This window comes from Myotis yumanensis, unplaced genomic scaffold (assembly GCF_028538775.1).
Source record: "Myotis yumanensis isolate MYYU_CA2020_CCGP unplaced genomic scaffold, mMyoYum1.0.hap1 SCAF_23, whole genome shotgun sequence".
NCBI classification, from domain to species: Eukaryota; Metazoa; Chordata; class Mammalia; order Chiroptera; family Vespertilionidae; genus Myotis; species Myotis yumanensis.
Window position 1 is genome coordinate 10,004,256 of NW_027223774.1, and position 17,825 is coordinate 10,022,080.

Below are 17,825 nucleotides of genomic sequence, written 5' to 3' on the forward strand. Positions count from 1 at the left end.
TGGGAATTGAGCCCGCAACCTGGGCATTGAGCCTGGAACCTGGGACCCTTCAGTCCACAGGCTGACGCTCTATCCACTGAGCCAAACCCGCTAGGGCTATTCTTTTTTTTTTTTTTTCATAAGGAAAGTTTATTTAGGAAGTTACAGAGGTCCTAGAAGTGAGCCAGCTGGGCTGCGTTTGCTCAGGAAACAAGACCCAGAGGCCAAAGAAGGGCCCTCGCAGCTTAGAGTTTGGGGGGGCGGGGGGTTGGGGGAGACGGGGGAGAAGAGAGGAAGGAAGAGGCGGGGCGGCTGCCCAGGGAGGGCAGGGGCAGGGCCTCTCCTCCACCTTCCCAGCAACAGAACAATAGGGAGGCCACAGGTTACACCTTCCCGGGCGCCTGGCCTAGTTCTCAGTCGCTAACTCGATCAGCAGCAGGACAATCTTTCCGGTCACCAGCCATCCCGTTCTGTTTAAAACCAGCTGCACGACACCCCACTTCCATTCTTTTTTCCCGCCCGTCGGCGTGGCTCAGTGGTCGAGCCCCAACCTATGAACCAGGAGGTCGCTGTTCGATTCCCAATCAGGGCACGTGCCCGGGTGGCAGCTCCATCCCCAGGGGGGCGGGGGGGGGGGGGGCGTGCAGGAGGCAGCCGATCGATGATTCCCTCTCGTCACTGATGTTTCTATCTCTCCCTCTCCCTCTCCCTTCCTCTCTGAAATCAATAAAAATGTATTTAAAACAATTCTTTTCCCCCTGAGGAAGCGCACAAATCTTCCACACCGGCCGGGCTTGAGTGGATTTTGACCAACGCGTGGTGCCCCCCGTGCCACCCACCCCCTCTCCGCACACAGGGCCTCCGGCACCCGGCAGGGCTCCGTCCGCACCCGCCCCGGCGGCTACCGCTGCCCTGAGCTGCCCTGAGCGGCCCGGCACGCGCCCAGCTGGCTGCGGCTGCCTCTCACAGAATCTCCTCTGTGCCTCTGGGCTCCCTGTGCTCAGCGTGACGTGCTGACATTCATGCGTGTGTGTGTTTGCGGGTGTGTCAGACTTTGTTCCTTTTTATGGCCGAGGACTCCACCAGCCACGCAAATCTCAGTGTCTCAGTGTCTCCCTCCCGAGCCGCTTCCAGGTCAAGCTGTTCTGCGGAAAGCCGCCGTGACCCTCCTCATCTTTTTATTTTTTTTTATATATATTTTTATTGATTTCAGAGAGGAAGGGAGAGGGAGAGAGATAGAAGCATCAATGATGAGAGAGAACCATCCATCGGCTGCCTCCTGCACGCCCCCTACTGGGGATCGAGCCCACAACCCGGGCATGTGCCCTTGCCCGGAATCGAACCTGGGACCCTTCAGTCCGCAGGCCGACGCTCTATCCACTGAGCCACACCAGCCAGGGCCCTCCCGGTCTGTGTGCGGAACCTACGCTCTCATTTCTCTTGGGCCAATAAGTAGCCTCAAAGTGGGGGTCACGGGGTTTGGATTAGCACCCCTTCAGGTAGATTCTCAGGTCTGATTGGGTCATTCCCCCCCTTCCCCATCCTCCCCAAGAGCTATGCAAACTTTTAAATGATTTTAAAAAACCACAGTTGATATATGTCACTTTGATGATGATGGTGATAACGATGGAGAAAAAACCCAGCTAAAGAAAGGACTCACTCCCTGCAAATCCTCGGGGTTCCGTGACTGGGTCCCTGGCTCTGGCCCTCACAGCCCAGCAGACGCACTGCACCCCATGTGCCCGCGTGTGGCCCCACCTGTCCAGGTCTCCACGCCAGCGCAGCCCGTGTCATTCGGTTCTCAAGGCCAAGTTCTACCTGTTCCCGACACGCTGCCCGCTCCGCTGCTCGCCAGACTGGGCCTCTGAGGCTGCTGCCTTTAGCCTGAAGGCTCTTCTCAACCTTTCCTTTCTCTCTAAGCTCTCCCCCGCCGCCCCCCCGCCCCCACCCCCCAGCCAGCAGACATTTATTAAGCTCCTACTACGTGCCTCTCCCTGCCCTTGGTGCACTCACGGCCTGGCCCCATCCTCCATCGGACTTTTCCCGATGATGGAAATATCCGTTCTGCGTCCCCGGCCACATGTGGCTACCGAGCCTTTGAAATGTGGCTGGTGCGACTGGTGACCTCGCCACCTTTTTTTTCCCTTCTTCTTCCTTTTAAAAATATGTTTTTATTGATTTCAGAGAGGAAGGGAGAGGGAGAGAGAGAGAGAAACATCCATGATGTGAGAGAATCATGGATCGGCCGCCTCCTGCACGCCCCCTACTGGGGATCGAGCCTGAAACCCGGGCGTGGGCCCTGACTGGGAATCGAGCAGTGACCTCCTGGTTCATGGGGCGACGCTCAACCACTGAGCCACACCGGCCCGGCTGGTGAGCTCCACTTTTTAAATGGTATTTAGTGATTATTGAATACGGAATAATTCAATGACTCCTGCAACCCTGGCAGGCAAGTCAATGGTTGGGAAACTTTTCGGGCAGGATTGGAATCACTCAGGCCGAGAGGCCGCCCTGGAGGCGCCCGGGTGATGAGGTGTGAATACAGACCAAGCCTTTCTGGTGGGAGTTAGCGGCCATCTGCGAACATGCCATCACTCAGCACGCAGAGGAGAATGTAAGATACCTCCTTGAGCTGAAACGGGTTTGGCTCAGTGGATAAAGCGTCGGCCTGTGGACTGAAAGGTCCCAGGTTCGATTCCGGTCAAGGGCATGTACCCTGGTTGCGGGCACATCCCCAGTAGGGGGTGTGCAGGAGGCAGCTGATCGGTGTTTCTCTCTCATCGATGTTTCTAACTCTCTATCTCTCTCCCTTCCTCTCTGTAAAAAATCAATAAAATATATATTTAAAAAAAAATACCTCCTTGATAATGTTGGCTGTGGGTGACATGATTCATGGCACTATCTCAGATATTGCAGGTTAAATAAAATATAGAATTAAAATTAATTTCACCTGCTTTCTTTTACGGTGTGTGTGTGTGTGTTTGTGTGTGTGTGTGTGTGTCTGCGAGATAATGTTTACCTCCGGGGCTCATGTTACGCATCTATGGGAGAGCGTTGGTCTGGAGGGTGGACCAACAGACAGACAGACCACAGACACGTTGATCCCATATGGGGTGACAGGCCGCCTGGTGAAGGTTGTGGCCGTTAGGATGCTCGACCCCTGGCCTCTCCTGTTTGGCTATGTTTTCTTTTTTTAATGTTTTTAAAAATATATTTGTATTGATTTCAGAGAGGGAGGGAGAGGGAGGGAGAGAGAAACATCAATGATGAGAGAGAATCATTGATCGGCTGCCTCCTACATGCCCCCTACTGGGGATCAAACCCGAAACCCAGGCATGTGTCCTTGACCGGAATCGAACCCGGGACCCTTCAGTCCGCAGGCCAACACTCTATCCACTGAGCCAAACCAGCTAGAGCTGTATATATATATACATATTTAATTAATTTCAGAGAGGAAGGGAGAGGGAGAGAGAGAGAGAAACATCAATGAGAGAGAATCATTGATCAGCTGCCTCCTGCATGCCCGCTACTGGGGATTGAGCCACAACCCGGGCATGTGCCCTTGACGGGAATCGAACCCAGGACCCTTGAGTCCACAGGCCGACGCTCTATCCACTGAGCCAAACCGGCCAGGGCAGGCCGTGTTTTCTGCGATGCATTGCTCTAAGTGTTTTTCCACTGCTTGAAGCAAATGGCCTGCGCCTGCAGACGGGACGATACACTCCCCAGGCAACTCGGGCGCGCCCTCTGCCTGACCGAGTGGTGCGCCCCCCACCCCACCCCGACATCCCGCTATCTTCCAAGGATGTTCTGTTCGGCCGCTCCCAGGCTGGTGCAGCCTGACCCAGTCCCCACGTAACAGAACATAACCCCCCCTCGGTGCCCCGCCGTGAGAGGACGTAACACAGCTTCTTAAACTCTCACAGCGCCTCTCGGCCTGGCTCCGACAGCCTCTCCGAGGCCGCTGTCTGATCCCTTTTCTCTGGCGAGGGGTTAACCGTGACGTTTCTGGAGCAAATCTCAGAGGTGCCGTGTCTCCCTGGGCCTCAGTTTTCCCATCTGTACAACGGGCTGACGCCGGCTGCCTCCCAGGGAGGGCCGGGTCCCGGCAACCGCCCGGGAAGGTCCCAATTATTATCAATCTTCACCCCGACCCCGCCCTGCCCAGCACCCCGAGTTCCTGGCCGGAGAGGAGTCATGGGAATTAGAGAAGGAGGAAGGACAGCCGCGCAAACCCTGACTCAGCAGAGGGCCCGTCGGGCCCTGCCCCAGGCATCACCCGCCGCGCCCACTTCACAGATCCACAGTCCGAGAGCCTCGGTGCCCGGCCGGCCCCAGCGAGTGAGCCGCATGGGTGGGACTTGAACTCAGGGTCGCCTGCCTGCCGGGGAGCTGTCCTTGGGTCCTGGCTCCGGTCCCAGCCTGGGCCCAACTCCACCTGCAAGCCCAGCCGCTGGCCTCCCCTCCCCCCTCTCTGCACCTCCTCCCTGAGCCAGGCCTCGCTGCCCCCCTAACCCCCTCCCCCCTCAGGACCGGGGCTCCCTCCTTGCCTTGGCCTTCGATGCCCCTGATGGGCTCCGGTCCCTGCCCCAGAACCTGGCTCCCTTCGGCATACTGGGCTGCTCAGTTCTTTCCAAGTGGGTCCTGGCTGTTCCCAGGTCCCTGTCCCTAAGCACGCCCCCCCCCCCCGTACCCTCCCCCCTCCGGCCCCCAGAGAGCAGGCAGGAACCAAATCCCGCCTTCCCTCCACTCTCCGTCCCTTGCAGAGGGGAGGGGGCGAGGGGAAGGGGGCTGTGAGCATCCTTTTCTTTTTTTCCATCTTTTTCTAATTCTCACCAAAGCGCCTTCATTACTAGTGGCGCCCCCCCCCCCCCCCCCCCGGCACCCCTCTGCCGGCCGGAATTCCCCCCCGGGGGCCAAGGTCTTACTATTTATTGATTGCTTACAACCTTTTACTAGCGCCGCCTTCCCCTCGGAAAAAGCAGCTCTGTGGCCATAAAGCCATTGGAGTGGCTCTGGCTGGGGGGGGGGGGGGGGGGGGGGGGGGGAGCGGGCCAGGAGGGAGGGACTGGGGTTGTAAAACCAGGGCTGATGACTTCAGCCATAAAGAGGCCAAGATCTGGAAGGGCCTGCACGTGGACTCCAAGATCAAAGGGTGGGGGGCGGCGGGGGTGGGGGGGGGTGGGGGCGGGGAGGAGCAGCAGAGGTTCAAACGCCGGCTTGGCTGCTTCTGGCCTCGACCCTGTCCGGAAGGGGCTGGTCAAGGCACAGCCCAGGGCTCCGGATTCCCAGCAAATGGGGGAGCTCTCGGACAACCCATTCAGCCTCCCTACCTGGGCAGGGGCTGCCTCCCGGATGCTGCCCCTCCCTCGTCTTGCTCACCCTCTCATTCCTCTCACACCTGCCCGTCCTGTCCAGTCAGCCCGCCTCGGTGGGAATCCGGCTCCACCCTGCTCGGAGGCTGTGTGACCCCGGGCCAGTCACTCAACCTCTCTGGGCCTCGGTTTTCTCTGTCACGAATGGGCGGTCACAGTCGGTCTCCCACGGCTGTTGTGAGGGTTGAATGAGGTCAGATGGGAAAGCGCTGAGCGCAGGGAGGACTTAACAGGTTCTTTAGGGCCCCGGCTGGTGTGGCTCAGTGGATCGGGCGTCGTCCCGAGCACGGAAAGGTTGCCTGTTCAGTTCCGGTCGGGGCACATGCCTGGGTTGCGGGCTCGATCCCCAGTAGGGGGCGTGCAGGAAGCAGCCGATCAATGACACTCTCTCATCATGGATGTTTCTCTCTCCCTCTCCCTCGCCCTCTCTCTCTCTAAAAATCAACACAAATATTTAAAAATAGTTCTCTCTGGATTACTGTCCCTGGCTTCGTCCCCCCCATTGGCCACGGAACCTGCCAATCATCCCTAACCATCTGTGCCCTGCCTACCTCCCGCTTCTAACATTTCCGCTTAAAATACTTATTTTTGCCTTTATTATTCCTTTTCAGTCTGCCGCGTGCGTACAAGGTACATGGAACCCATACGATTCACCAAGTGGAATTGGTAACAAGCCCATGAACTAGAACATTCTGAGCCCCGAGTCTTGCTGGTGTCCCTGGGCTCCCCCTTGTCCCCTGGGCCTCTCCCCGCAACCCCTGCCCCGAATTAAATCCTTGTCCGTCGCTTGGTTTCGGGGGGGCTGGTTTTATCAGAGGCCCGTAACCCCGAACAACATGGCTTAGCTTCTCTCCTTGGGGGAGACGGGGACTTGGACATGGAGTCGCTCATGCCACTGCCCGGGGGGTCCGCTCGGACCCACAGCCGCTCACCTTCCCCCAAGAGCAGCTTCGCCCCTCGGTCCGCCCCCACCCCCGCCCCCTGTGAACCCTGCCCCTCCTCACCATCTTCACATCCTGACTCGCCACCCAGCGAGCTCCAGCTCAGAGGGTGCCCGGCGCCTCCATTCATTCCCTGATGTCATTCCCAGAGCCGTCACCGCCACCCCCCGAGCCGGGGACCGCGAGGTCCCCACGCTGGCCCTCCCCGGTGCCGCGGGGACAGGTTGGAGACGACAAGCATGACCAGGACCTGCCCGTGGTGGCCGAGTCTTAAAGGGCGAGCGAAACTTAACCGCGGGAAGGAGCGAGGTCCTCCCAGGCAATAGAAACTTCAGGGGCCACGGCCCAAAGTGGGTGACCCAGGCCTGGCGGGGGCGTGGTGGTGGGGGGGCAGCCAGATGGGGCCCCATTAGCGAGGGGGGCAAGGGCTGTGGGAGCAGAGGGGCGAAGCCACAGGAGAAGCCGGTGGTGGGAGCCTAGGCCCGCTCCCCCCATTGAAACGAGGGCAGCTCTGTCTTGATCTCTGGGATGGATGTGGTTCTGTCTGGGAGCAAGATTCCTCTTGGCCATAGGTCTCCGCATCTTAAAAATGTTTGGAAACCATCGCCCTGGGCGCTGGGGAGCCATGGAAGGGGCTGGAGCTGGGGATGGCCGGGGGAGATGTGGAGATTAGAAGAGACTTGTGTCTGTGTGTGTGGGGGGGGGGATCCCTGCAGAGGGAACAGAATATGCAAAGGCCCTGGGGCAGGGAATGGTGAGGTGTGGCCAGGAAATTCGAAGTCAAGGGAGGTGACTGAGCTGGGAGGCCGGAGTGCCAGGGCTAGGAGTCGCTTTAGGACTGGGAGCAGAGGAAGGGCAGCTCTAGGAAGGACTGGAGGCGGAAGGCCAGGGCGAGGCTCCCGGGGCTAAGAGGAGGCCTGAGCTGGGGCCACGGGAATGGAGAGAGTCAGGTTGGAGGGGAGTGGGGTTGGGCAGGGCCAGGCTGTGGGAGGCAGAGGGAGGATGGGGCAAGGACCGTGCGTGGGGGTTACCCTGGTGACCGCCGGGGCCCACCCCGGAGATGGCGACCCTGGAGGAGGAGCCACTCTGGGAAGCCGCGGAGTTCAGTGGGGATGTGGTGTGCGGAGGGGTCTGGGACGAGCCCCCAGAAGGGATGTTACAGGCTCTCAGGAGAGGCCTCCCTCCCTCCCTCCGGGTCCAGGGGATTCCAGAAGCTCGTGGAAAAGAAAGTTGGAAGCCCCCGGAGCAGCACCCAGGGGGCGCAGACAGTCCGGTCCAGACGTGTCTTACAGGCGAAGGTTATTTATGCCCATTTCTCAGATGAGGAAACTGAGGCTGAAACCTCCCTAGAGGTGGGAGCCCAGGAGAACCTGCAGAACCCGCGGGGCCCGGAGAAGGGAACGCCCGGACCTCCCTCAAGCAGAGCTGGGACCAGCCCGCTGGCCTCCCCCAGCCTGGGAGGCCCAGAGACACCATGAGGCCTGCCCGGGTCACACAGCAATTAGAACAACCCAGCTGCTCCCATCTCTGGAATCTGGGGCACCGGGGAGGCCTCTCTGCCCAGCTTGTGGGTGAGGGAGGGGAGCGGGGGGCCCGATGCAGTGTTCCCTGAGGGGGGAGACCCTGGCCTGGGAGCTGGAGACCATGTCAGCAGCTTGCTGTGTGACCCTGGGCCGGCTGCCGGCCCTCTCTGAGCCTCCGCTGGCTCAGCTGAGAAATGGAGCCACAGGGAGGGGGTGCCCCCCAGGCTGCTGAGGACACAAGAAACCACAGACTCTGGGGGCAGACCGACGGGGCTGAGCCCCTCTGAGCCTCAGTTTCCCTGTCGGGAACGCGGGGGCCTCTCACAGTGTCTGCCCCTCCCCAGGGACGAAGGAGTCAGGCCCCAGCGGCGGGGAGTGCTCAGTCCCAACCTCCCCGGTGAGGTGTGGGGGGCCGGGCTCCCCGGGGACACACAGCCTCGGCTCTGGGACTCGGCTCTGGGACTCGGCTCCATCCCGGCCACACCCACCTCTGCGCTCCCATCACCCCAGACGGAGCCGGGGTGCCTTCTGAGCTGCTGGGAGGAAGGGCACCCCGACTCGAGGGCTTGCTGGGGCGTCCAGGGAAGAGAGGGTACAACAGGTTCTCTGTTTCGTGAGCAACTACTGCGCCCCAACCCTCCGCTCGCCGCGCGCGCGCGCCCGATCCAACTCCGGGGGCCCCTCGGCAAACGGAGAGCTCAGCCCCACGAGGGACGCGCGCCCCGCATCCCCGCCGGGGCGGCCCGGGTCCCCCACTCCCTCGGGGCGGCACCAGCGCCGGCACCCCGAGCGGCCGAGGCCGCCGCCGTCCAGCCGAGTCCCGGGGCTGAGGCTGCAGGAGGCCGGACGGGCTTGGCCCGAGGCCCCTGGCTCTCCGCTCGGGCCACCTCCGGGGGCGCGCGGGGGACGGGGGGGGGGGGGGGGTCCTCACCCGATTTCCGAGATGTTGTTCTCGTAGGTGCCCCACAGGCCCGAGGTCCGGGGCTCGGCGGGCCCGTCCATGGCGCCGGGCGCGGGCGGGGAGGGGAGGACGAGCAGGGAGCAGACGGCGCGGCGCGGCGCGGACCGGTGTGTGCGGCGGCGGCGTCTGCCACCGGGGGAAGCCGCCAGGTGCCTACCTCCGCGCCCAAGGGGAGGGGCAGCTCCCAGCCGGTTCTCCCAGCTGCTACCCACGCCTCCGACCGCGGGGAGAGGCCGGGAGGGAGCCTCCCTTCCCCGAGAGTGGGGAGGAGGGGTGGCGGGCCGGCCCGGCGGCCGGGAGCGCGTGGGGCAGAGTCCAGGGGTGCAGCGTCGCCCCGCGCTGGGGCCTCCGTGCTGCTGCTCCGGGCTCGCCTGTGCCCCCTGCAGCCTGTGTCTGCTCATCTGGCCAAGCAGCTAATCCCGTCTCAGAGACTTCATTCATTCATTCATTCATTCACTCACTCATTCATTCACTCACTCACTCACTCATTCATTCACTCACTCACTCATTCATTCACTCATTCATTCACTCACTCATTCACTCACTCACTCATTCATTCTCTCGTTCATTCGTTCCTTTATTCACTCAAGAAATATTGACTGAGCCCTGGCCGGTTTGGCTCAGTGGATAGAGAGTCGGCCTGCGGACTGAAGGGTCCCAGGTTCGATTCGGGTCAAGGGCATGTACCTGGGTTGCGGGCACATCCCCAGTGGGGGGTGTGCAGGAGGCAGCTGATCGATGTTTCTTTCTCGTGGATGTTTCTAACTCTCTATCCCTCTCCCTTCCTCTCTGTAAAAAATCAATAAAATATATATTTTTAAAAAACAATAATAAAAAAAAAGAAAGAAATGTTGACTGAGCGCCTCCTGTCTGTGAAACACTTTGCTAAGCGCTGGGACCCGGCTGGGCACCGCCAGACGGAAGCTGCAAACAGAGTGGGAGCCAGAGGGAGCCGCAGCCTGGCCTCCGCAGCACAGATGGGGAGAGACACGGAGGGGCAGAGACGGCGAGAGACAGAGAGACCCAGGCAGAGACCGAGACACACAGAGAGGCAGGAATTCACAGAGGGTCAGAGGCAGAAACAGTGACAAAGGCACAGAGAGCGGGTCAGAGACCGAGGGAGACACAGAGAACAAAGGAGAGACAGAGGCACAGAGAGACAAAGAGACAAGAGGGTCAGAGACCGAGAGAGGCACAGAGAACAAAGGAGAGACAGAGACACAGAGAGACAGAGAGACAAGAGGGTCGGAGACCGAGGGAGACACAGAGAACAAAGGAGAGACAGAGACACGGAGAGACAAGAGGGTCAGAGACCGTGAGAGACACCGAGGCACAGAGACGCTCGGGACTCGCGTGGGAGCGTGACGGTCACAGCGCCTGGTTGGACTCCCGGCCCCAGCACCTCCCAGCTGTGGCGCCTGGAACCCACCCCCTCGCCTCCTGTGCCTCAGTTTCCCCAACTGTGAGAGTTGCCTGTGTCACTGGGCTGCTGTGAGGACCGGATGAAACACTTCTCAGGTGGCGGGCGGGCTCAGTAAAGCCAGTGGCCTCTCCGCTCTACCTGCCCCCCCCACACCCGGCTACCCCACCGCTGGCCTCCCCGCCCTCCGAGACCTGGAGTCGGTCGCCGAGACCAATCTCCCCACCAACAACGACTTCTTTTTGGAGGCGAAGAAGAGTGTGTGAGCCTCGTTGTTGTTTTATTTTTTTTAAAATATATTTTTATTGATTTCAGAGAGGAAGGAAGAGGGAGAGAGAGACAGAAACATCCACGATGAGAGAAAATCATGGATCAGTTACCTCCTGCACGCCTCCCACTGGGGATCGAGTCTGAAACCCGGGCATGTGCCCTTGACCGGAATCGAACCCGGGACCCTTCAGTTGGCAGGCCGACGCTCTATCCACTGAGCCACACCGGCCAGGGCTCGTTGTTGTTTTGATGTCTGAGCAGCTAAATCTAGAAAGAAAAGAAGGATTCCTGTGGCCCTCCTTCTACCCACAGAAGCAGCCATCGTGAATTAACATTTCGGTTGAATCTTTCTAGCAATGTCTCCTCGTTTTCCTAGTATGGGCCAGAGGAATTTTGGTTGAATGAGTCAAAAAAAAAAAAAAAATACCCCTATTTAAATTTCCATTTGCTGACCAGTTAGTTTGCAAGGTGAGCCCGAGGAGGCGGGTCAGACTCGTGTAACAGGTACAGAGGGGGCTCAGAGAGGCGGGGTGACTGGCCCAAGGTCACACAGCGTTGTCCGCCCTCAGTCTGAGGGTGGGCAGAAGACAGTCGTCTTGGGGTGTCCTGTCCGCTCAGTTCATCTGCCGAAAGGCCGGTCTGGAGGTTGTGGTGTGGGGAGCTCCCCCCGCCCTCCCCCATGACTGAGTTTGAATCCTGTCTTGGTTACTTTCAACCTCAACCCTGCTGTTCTCACCTGTGAAAAGGGTAAAGGGCTCTCTTGCAGGGCGCGGGGACCCAGAGGGCCAGCTGGGCCTGTCTGGGGTCTGGGCTTCCCTGGCGGTGGGATGGTGGGCTGAGTGGGGACCCGCCCCCGGCCCGGGCCTGGGCCGCCTCGCCCTTGCTCTGCCTTCAAAGACCCTTCGTTCCTGGCTCTGAGGAGGTGGCACCCTGCCCTGTGCTTCCCATGGGACCTCCGCTGACCTCTGTCACCGGGCCCCCACAGCTGTGGGGACCCCACGGCGGCACTGTGCCAGCCAGAAGCTTGGAGTTCCAGGGGGAGGGAGAGTCTGAGGGGAGCAGAGCTCCCAGGTCCCCGAGGGAGACGGGAAGGGAAAGGCAGGGGCAGTGCTGGGAGACAGAGAGACCCAGGGAGACCCCATGGGGGTGTCGGAGATGCTGAGGGGAGACGGTGGGCCTGGAGACTGGCTCGGGAGGACGGGACCTGTCGAAGAAGGGGATCCGGTGACCCAGGGAATGTACCACCTCCGGCCTTCGCACCCGCTGTTCCCTGTCTGACATGCTGTTCCCCAGCCATGGCCCTCAACCAAGTCGGCCCCTCACGCCCCCTCCGAGCTCTCCTGCCACTGTCTCCACCCCGCTCTCCTGTTTGACTTTCCTCCGTAGCTCTCACCACATGGGCGTCCTGAATGGGTTCCTTCTTGGTCTTGCTGACTGCCTGCCTGTCTCTTCATCGGACGGTCAACCCCGTGAAGACAGGGCTGGTCCCCTGTCGGATCCGGGGGGCAGTGCCTGGAAGCGTGCCCAGAACGCAGTCGATGTTCAGTAAATGCTGTTGGTAGAAGAAATGAGTCATCACGGGCTGATGGGGAGAGTGGCTGGTGGTCCGTGGAGGAGCCAGTTAGGTCTCAGGGAGTGGGATGGGGAGGGTGAGGGGCCCAGGCTCCGAAGGAAGTGGCAAGGAGAAAAAGAAGACGCCAGAATAGCATCTTCCTCAGTGTCAGGAGGGGAGGGACAGTAATGGAGACCACTGACCCCACAGAAGTGCATGGGGGGGGGTGGGCATCCGGAGGACAGGGAACAGACTTGGAGTGGGATGGGAAGAGGAAGTGGGAAACCCAGTGCCAGCTGGATGGGGGCGCTGGGAGCAGCAGCGATTGCACATCCATCCATCCATCCATTCATCATCCATCCATCCTTCCATCCATCCTTCCATCCACCCTTGCATTTACCCATCTATCCATCCATCCATCCATCCATCCATTCATTATCCTTCCATCCATCCATCCTTCCATCCATCCTTCCATCCATCCTTCCACCTATCCATCCATCCATCCATCCATCCATCCATCCACCCTTCCATCCATCCTTCCATCTATCCATCCTTCCATCTATCCATCCTTCCATCCATCCATCTATCCATCCATCCATCCATCCATCTGTCTCTCTGACTGATATCTGAGGAGGCCTCCTCTGGGTCAGGACCTGGCATTGCCTCCCCACATGAGATAGGTAAGTAAACACGGCTTAGAGCTGTGCCGACCAACACAGGAGCCACCAGCCACCCGAGGCTGCTGGCCACTGAAACGGGGCACACGTGAACATTTCCAATCTTACTTGACTTTTTTTCTTTTTTTCAAAATCATATTCTTTTTAAAAAATATATATTTTATTGATTTGTTACAGAGAGGAAGGGAGAGGGATAGAGTTAGAAACATCGGTGAGAGAGAAACATCGATTAGCTGTCTCCTGCACACCCCCTACTGGGGATGTGCCCGCAACCCAGGCACATGCCCTTGACCGGAATCGAACCTGGGACCCTTCAGTCCGCAGGCTGACGCTCTATCCACTGAGCCAAACCGGTTAGGGCTGACTTTCATTTAAAGTTAACTGTAAATCCAGGAACAGTGTAAGGTACTTTCCTTTGGTAAGACCACGTCTCAATTTAACTCTTGGAAGCCGAGCATGGGCATGGAGATGCAGCACGTAAAGTGTCCCACCAGTAACTCTATCCTGATCACACACGGAAATGAGGGTATGTTGGATGTATCAGATTAAATAAAACACATTCCTAAAACGAGTCTCACCAAACAGGTGAGAAAAAAGTAAATGAAACATTTTTTTACTTAAAAAAAAAAATGTGGCTTCTAGGAGGTTGAGGATGACACAGGCGGCCAAGTCCCAGTGAATAGACTGCTGGCCTGGGCTACTTCAGTCCGCTTGGCGTCCTGCCTGGAGATGCCCAGCCTCTCTGGGCGGTCCAGGCAAGGACACCCCCGGAGGGACACTCGCCGGGTGAGGGCCCCGCGTGGAGAAGGCATCGGTGGAGGGCCTGGTGCAGGCAAAGGCCTAGAGCAGTGGTTCTCAACCTTCTGGCCCTTTACTGTGATGAATCGTCATGTAAATATCTGATCTGCAGGATGGCCTTAGGCGACCCCTGTGAAAGGGTCCTTGGACCGCCAAAGGGGTCGCGACCCACAGGTTGAGAACTGCTGGCCTAGAGGCTAAAGAGGAGACAGCTGGGAAGTTTCCCCTCCAGCCAAAGAGGGCCATCTGGAGACATGGCGGGGTAGAGGGGGTGGGGGTGGGGGGAAACCTTCCTGGGCCCTGGGGTGGGAGCTCACACCCGGCCCTGGGGAGTGAGGGCAGCAGGGAGCAGTGGTGGACAGGGCTGGGCTGGGCCGAGCCGAGGACACGCCCGCTGCCCCAGTGAGCTCCTGGGAAGATGCTCGGGGTCACCCACCACCTGTGGGCACCACCGACCACCAGCGGGTCCCCTTCGGCCTCAAACCTCCTCGGGTGGGAAAGGGGCGCAGGGGGCGGTCTCCACCGGCTGTGGGCAGAGAGCGGAGGTGGGGCGCCCGGAGCACAGCCCCCCGCCCGGCCCCATGGGTCCCTGGGCCTGTCTCCGGGCCCCAGGATGTGCTATTTTGCTCTTGGAGTTCAGACCTGGGCAAAGGGAGGTCACTGGGTCATGAGGTCTTATTTCCACAGAATCCAGGCCATTGTCACCTTCAGAGCCTGACCTTTAAAAGCTAGTCATTGCCGGGGATTCTGGGAGCGCTGAGGAGGGCAGCTCTGGCTGCTTAGAGGCAGGTTCCCAAGAGGGCAGAGCCTGGGGGCAGGGCTCCCAGAGCCGGGAGCCGGACAAGGAATCTGAATGGAGGTGAGGGGACAGGACACTGGGTCTGAGGGAGGAGGGACTGGGGGCCTGGACCCCTGGGTCTGAGGGAGGAGGGACTGGGGGCCTGGACACTGGGTCTGAGGGAGGAGGGGCTGGGGGCCTGGACCCCTGGGTCTGAGGGAGGAGGGGCTGGGGGCCTGGACCCCTGGGTCTGAGGGAGGAGGGGCTGGGGGCCTGGACCCCTGGGTCTGAGGGAGGAGGGGCTGGGGGCCTGGACTCCCATGACCCAGACAGAGATGAAACTGGGACACTGTGACATCCGGACCTGGGAAGGGGGTGGGTCGTGGGTGTCTGGGTCACGGGTGGGGGTGCCAGTGTCTCCGAGGCCATGGGGGTCCCTTTGAGAAGGAGGAGAAGACCTGCTGGGTGGGGTGGGAGGAGGCCGCTGGCACCTGCGAGCCAGCACGGCGGTCCCCCCGCCTCCCCTCTAATCAGCGGGTCCATCTTGGGGTGCGCAGGTTGTAGAAACCTCCTCTGCTCTCCACCCTGATTACTCCATCCCCATCGAGGAGCCTGCCCCAGGGCCGATACTGAGACTGCAGCCCCAGCCCCACCCACACACTCACAGGCCGCCCCTCCCACCGGCTCCCGGCTGGGCTGGGGCAGAGCAGCAGGCCTGGTGGGGGCGGCCCGCCTGGTCTCCTCTAGGGGCGTGCATGGCTGGGGCCCCCCCGACCCTGGGCTCGGAGGTGGGCAGAGACTGAGGAGGGATGCTGGGGGCGGGGGGAGGGTGATCTGAGAACCTCATCACAAAAGAAGAGGGGAACAGTTACCCAGACAGGGGTTTTGGGAGGTAAAGCCAGACAAAGTGAGAGGAACCCTAAGTCTTGGGAGCCTGGACCCCTGGGTCTGAGGGAGGAGGGGCCGGGAGCCTGGACCCTTGGGTCTGAGGGAGGCGGGGCTGGGGGCCTGGACCCCTGGGTCCGAGGGAGGAGGGGCTGGGGGCCTGGTCCCCTGGGTCCGAGGGAGGAGGGGCTGGGGGCCTGGACTCCTGGGTCTGAGGGAGGAGGGGCTGGGGGCCTGGACCCCTGGGTCTGAGGGAGGAGGGGCCGGGGGCCTGGACTCCCGGGTCTGAGGACAAAGGTTGGGAATGGGAGTCAGGTTCCTGGTCCCTGAGGCTGGGATGATCCGGCCAAGTGAGGGTCTGGGGTGGGTGGAGGTGTTGGACATGAGAGTTTGGGGTCCACAGGGATGGACCAGTGAACAAAGCAGCCGCCCCTCCCCCGCCTTCCGGTCCTCCTGGGTGCTCCCAGCAACATCCTCACTTATCCCCAGCACTTTTCTCTGCCAAGATGCCAGGACCTGCCAAACCAGCTGTGCCAGTTGGCATTCCCTCAACCCCCCAACACACACACACACACTCACACACACTCTCTTCCTTCCCTCCAGTGGCTCCAGGGCGGCCTGGGCCCAGCCCCGAGGGCGAGGGCGGTGAGTAGGTGGGCGGAAGGCCACCTCAAGTGGGAGAACAGGACATCCAATCACTGCTTCATCATCCACCTCCCCTCCCGCCTCCCCTCCCACCGGCCCTGCTGGTCCTGCTCATCCCTGCCTCTCCTCTCGTTCTCCTGCCCTGGGCCAGGGGTGCCGCCCCACTTCCTCCTGGGGCTGGCACTTCCTCTTTGGCCCTCAGTCCCCCCGAACCGGCTCCACCCAACATCCAACCTGCCCTTTGTGCTCCTTGTGATTCATTCATTCATTCATTCATTCATTCATTCATTCACATATTCAGCAACTCCTACAGGACAGCGCCCATTCAGTGCCAGGCGCTGGGAAAACAGTGGTGGACAAATGAGTGACCCCCACTCCCCCCAAGACGTCTCCCTAACAATCCTGGAACCTGTGAGCAGGTGACATTCCATGGCAAAAGGGACATGCGATCAAGGTAAAGATCTTGCTAGTTTATCACTTATTTATTTTTTTAAAAATTTAAAAAAATGTTTTGTATTGATTTCAGAGAGAGAGAGAAGCATCGATCGGGCGCCCCCTGCATGCCCCTTGTTTGGGATCAGGCCAGAAACTGGGCATGCGGCCAGGCCAGGAACCAGGGGCCTTTTGGATGATGCTCCACCAACTGAGCCACATTGGCCAGGCCCAGCGAAGGATCTTGATATGACGAGAGGACCCAGTGTAATCTCGAGAGGCCTTATTCGTGAAAGGGTCGAAGTTGGAGAGGGAGAAATGATGATGGCGATGGACACAGAAGGTCAGAGATAGATCCTCCCTTCCCCCCACTGGTGGGCGGAGTGTGACCTGCAGCCCAGAAATACCTGAGTGACTAACCAGGTACCTGATATGGACTATACATCGGACCACCAATCCACACCTGCCAAATACCCTCAGCCCTTGTCCTATGTGGACCATACAGTAAGCCACCAATCAGTGTGCGCCGAGTGCGCTAAGCCCCCCGCCCCTTCCCCATTCCGCCCCTCAAAAGGCGTGCCCACCCCTGCACGTGCTGCTGTCCTCCCCTTGCGAGACAGCCCGGCAGGTCCTTCTCTTCTAATAAAGCCTGTAGTCCTGGCTTTCGGCCTCTGTCTGATCTTTCAGTCAGAATGAGAGAGATTTCGTGAAGGTGCACCGTTGCTGGCTTCGGAGACGAAGGAAGGGGCCACGAGCCAAGGAATGCAGGCGGCTTCTCGAAGCCGGAAAAGGCCAGGAAACAGGCTCTCCCTAGAGTCCCCGGCAGGAACTAGCCCTGCGGACACATTGATTTCAACCCTGTAAGAACCGCTTCGGACCTCTGGCCTCCAGGGCTGTAAGGTAATAAGTTTGTGTGTTGTTTTTTTTTTAAATTTAAATATATTTTATTGATTTTTTACAGAGAGGAAGGGTGAGGGATAGAGAGTTAGAAACATCGATCAGCTGCCTCCTGCACATCTCCTACTGGGGATGTGCCCGCAACCCAGGTACTTGCCCTTGACCGGAACCAAACCTGGGACCCTTCAGTCTGCAGGCCGACGCTCTATCCACTGAGCCAACCCGGTTTCGGCAAGTTTGTGTTGTTTTAAATCACTCGGTCAGTGGCCATGTGTTACAGGAGCCACAGGAACCTGAAAGCAACAGAGAAAGATGACAGGCGGTTAAAACCCACGTCCAGGGCAAGGAGTGACAAGTACTAGGAAGGAGATTTAAGTCAGGCAAAGGGGTTAAAAGTGCACCCGGTGCTGTTTTCTTTCTTTAAAAAAAAAAAATATTTTTTTTTTATTGATTTCAGAGAGGAAGGGAGAGGGAGAGAGAGAAACATCGATGATGAGACAGAAGCATCGATCAGCTGCCTCCTCCACGTCACCCCCCCCCCTCACTGGGGATCAAGCCAGAAACCCCCGGCATGTGCCTGACGGGGAATCGAACTGGTGACCTCCAGGTGCACGAACGGCGCCCAACCAACGGAGCCACGCTGGCCGGGGCCGTTGGTGGATTCTTGGATGCGCCCTGACTGGGGATCAAAC

At 59.6% G+C, this 17,825-nt stretch overlaps 1 protein-coding gene across 1 annotated transcript in view; it reads right to left on the reverse strand.

The window, feature by feature from the left end:
- The window catches only part of SULT2B1 (sulfotransferase family 2B member 1), a 33,962-nt gene extending 24,984 nt beyond the window's left edge, over positions 1–8,978 (reverse strand). The window contains exon 1 of the mRNA XM_070401649.1: positions 8,750–8,978. Within this exon, the coding sequence (XP_070257750.1) occupies positions 8,750–8,820 (71 nt within the window). The 5' untranslated portion in view covers positions 8,821–8,978. The remainder of the gene's footprint in view (positions 1–8,749) is intronic.
- Between the last annotated feature and the right edge of the window lie 8,847 nt (positions 8,979–17,825).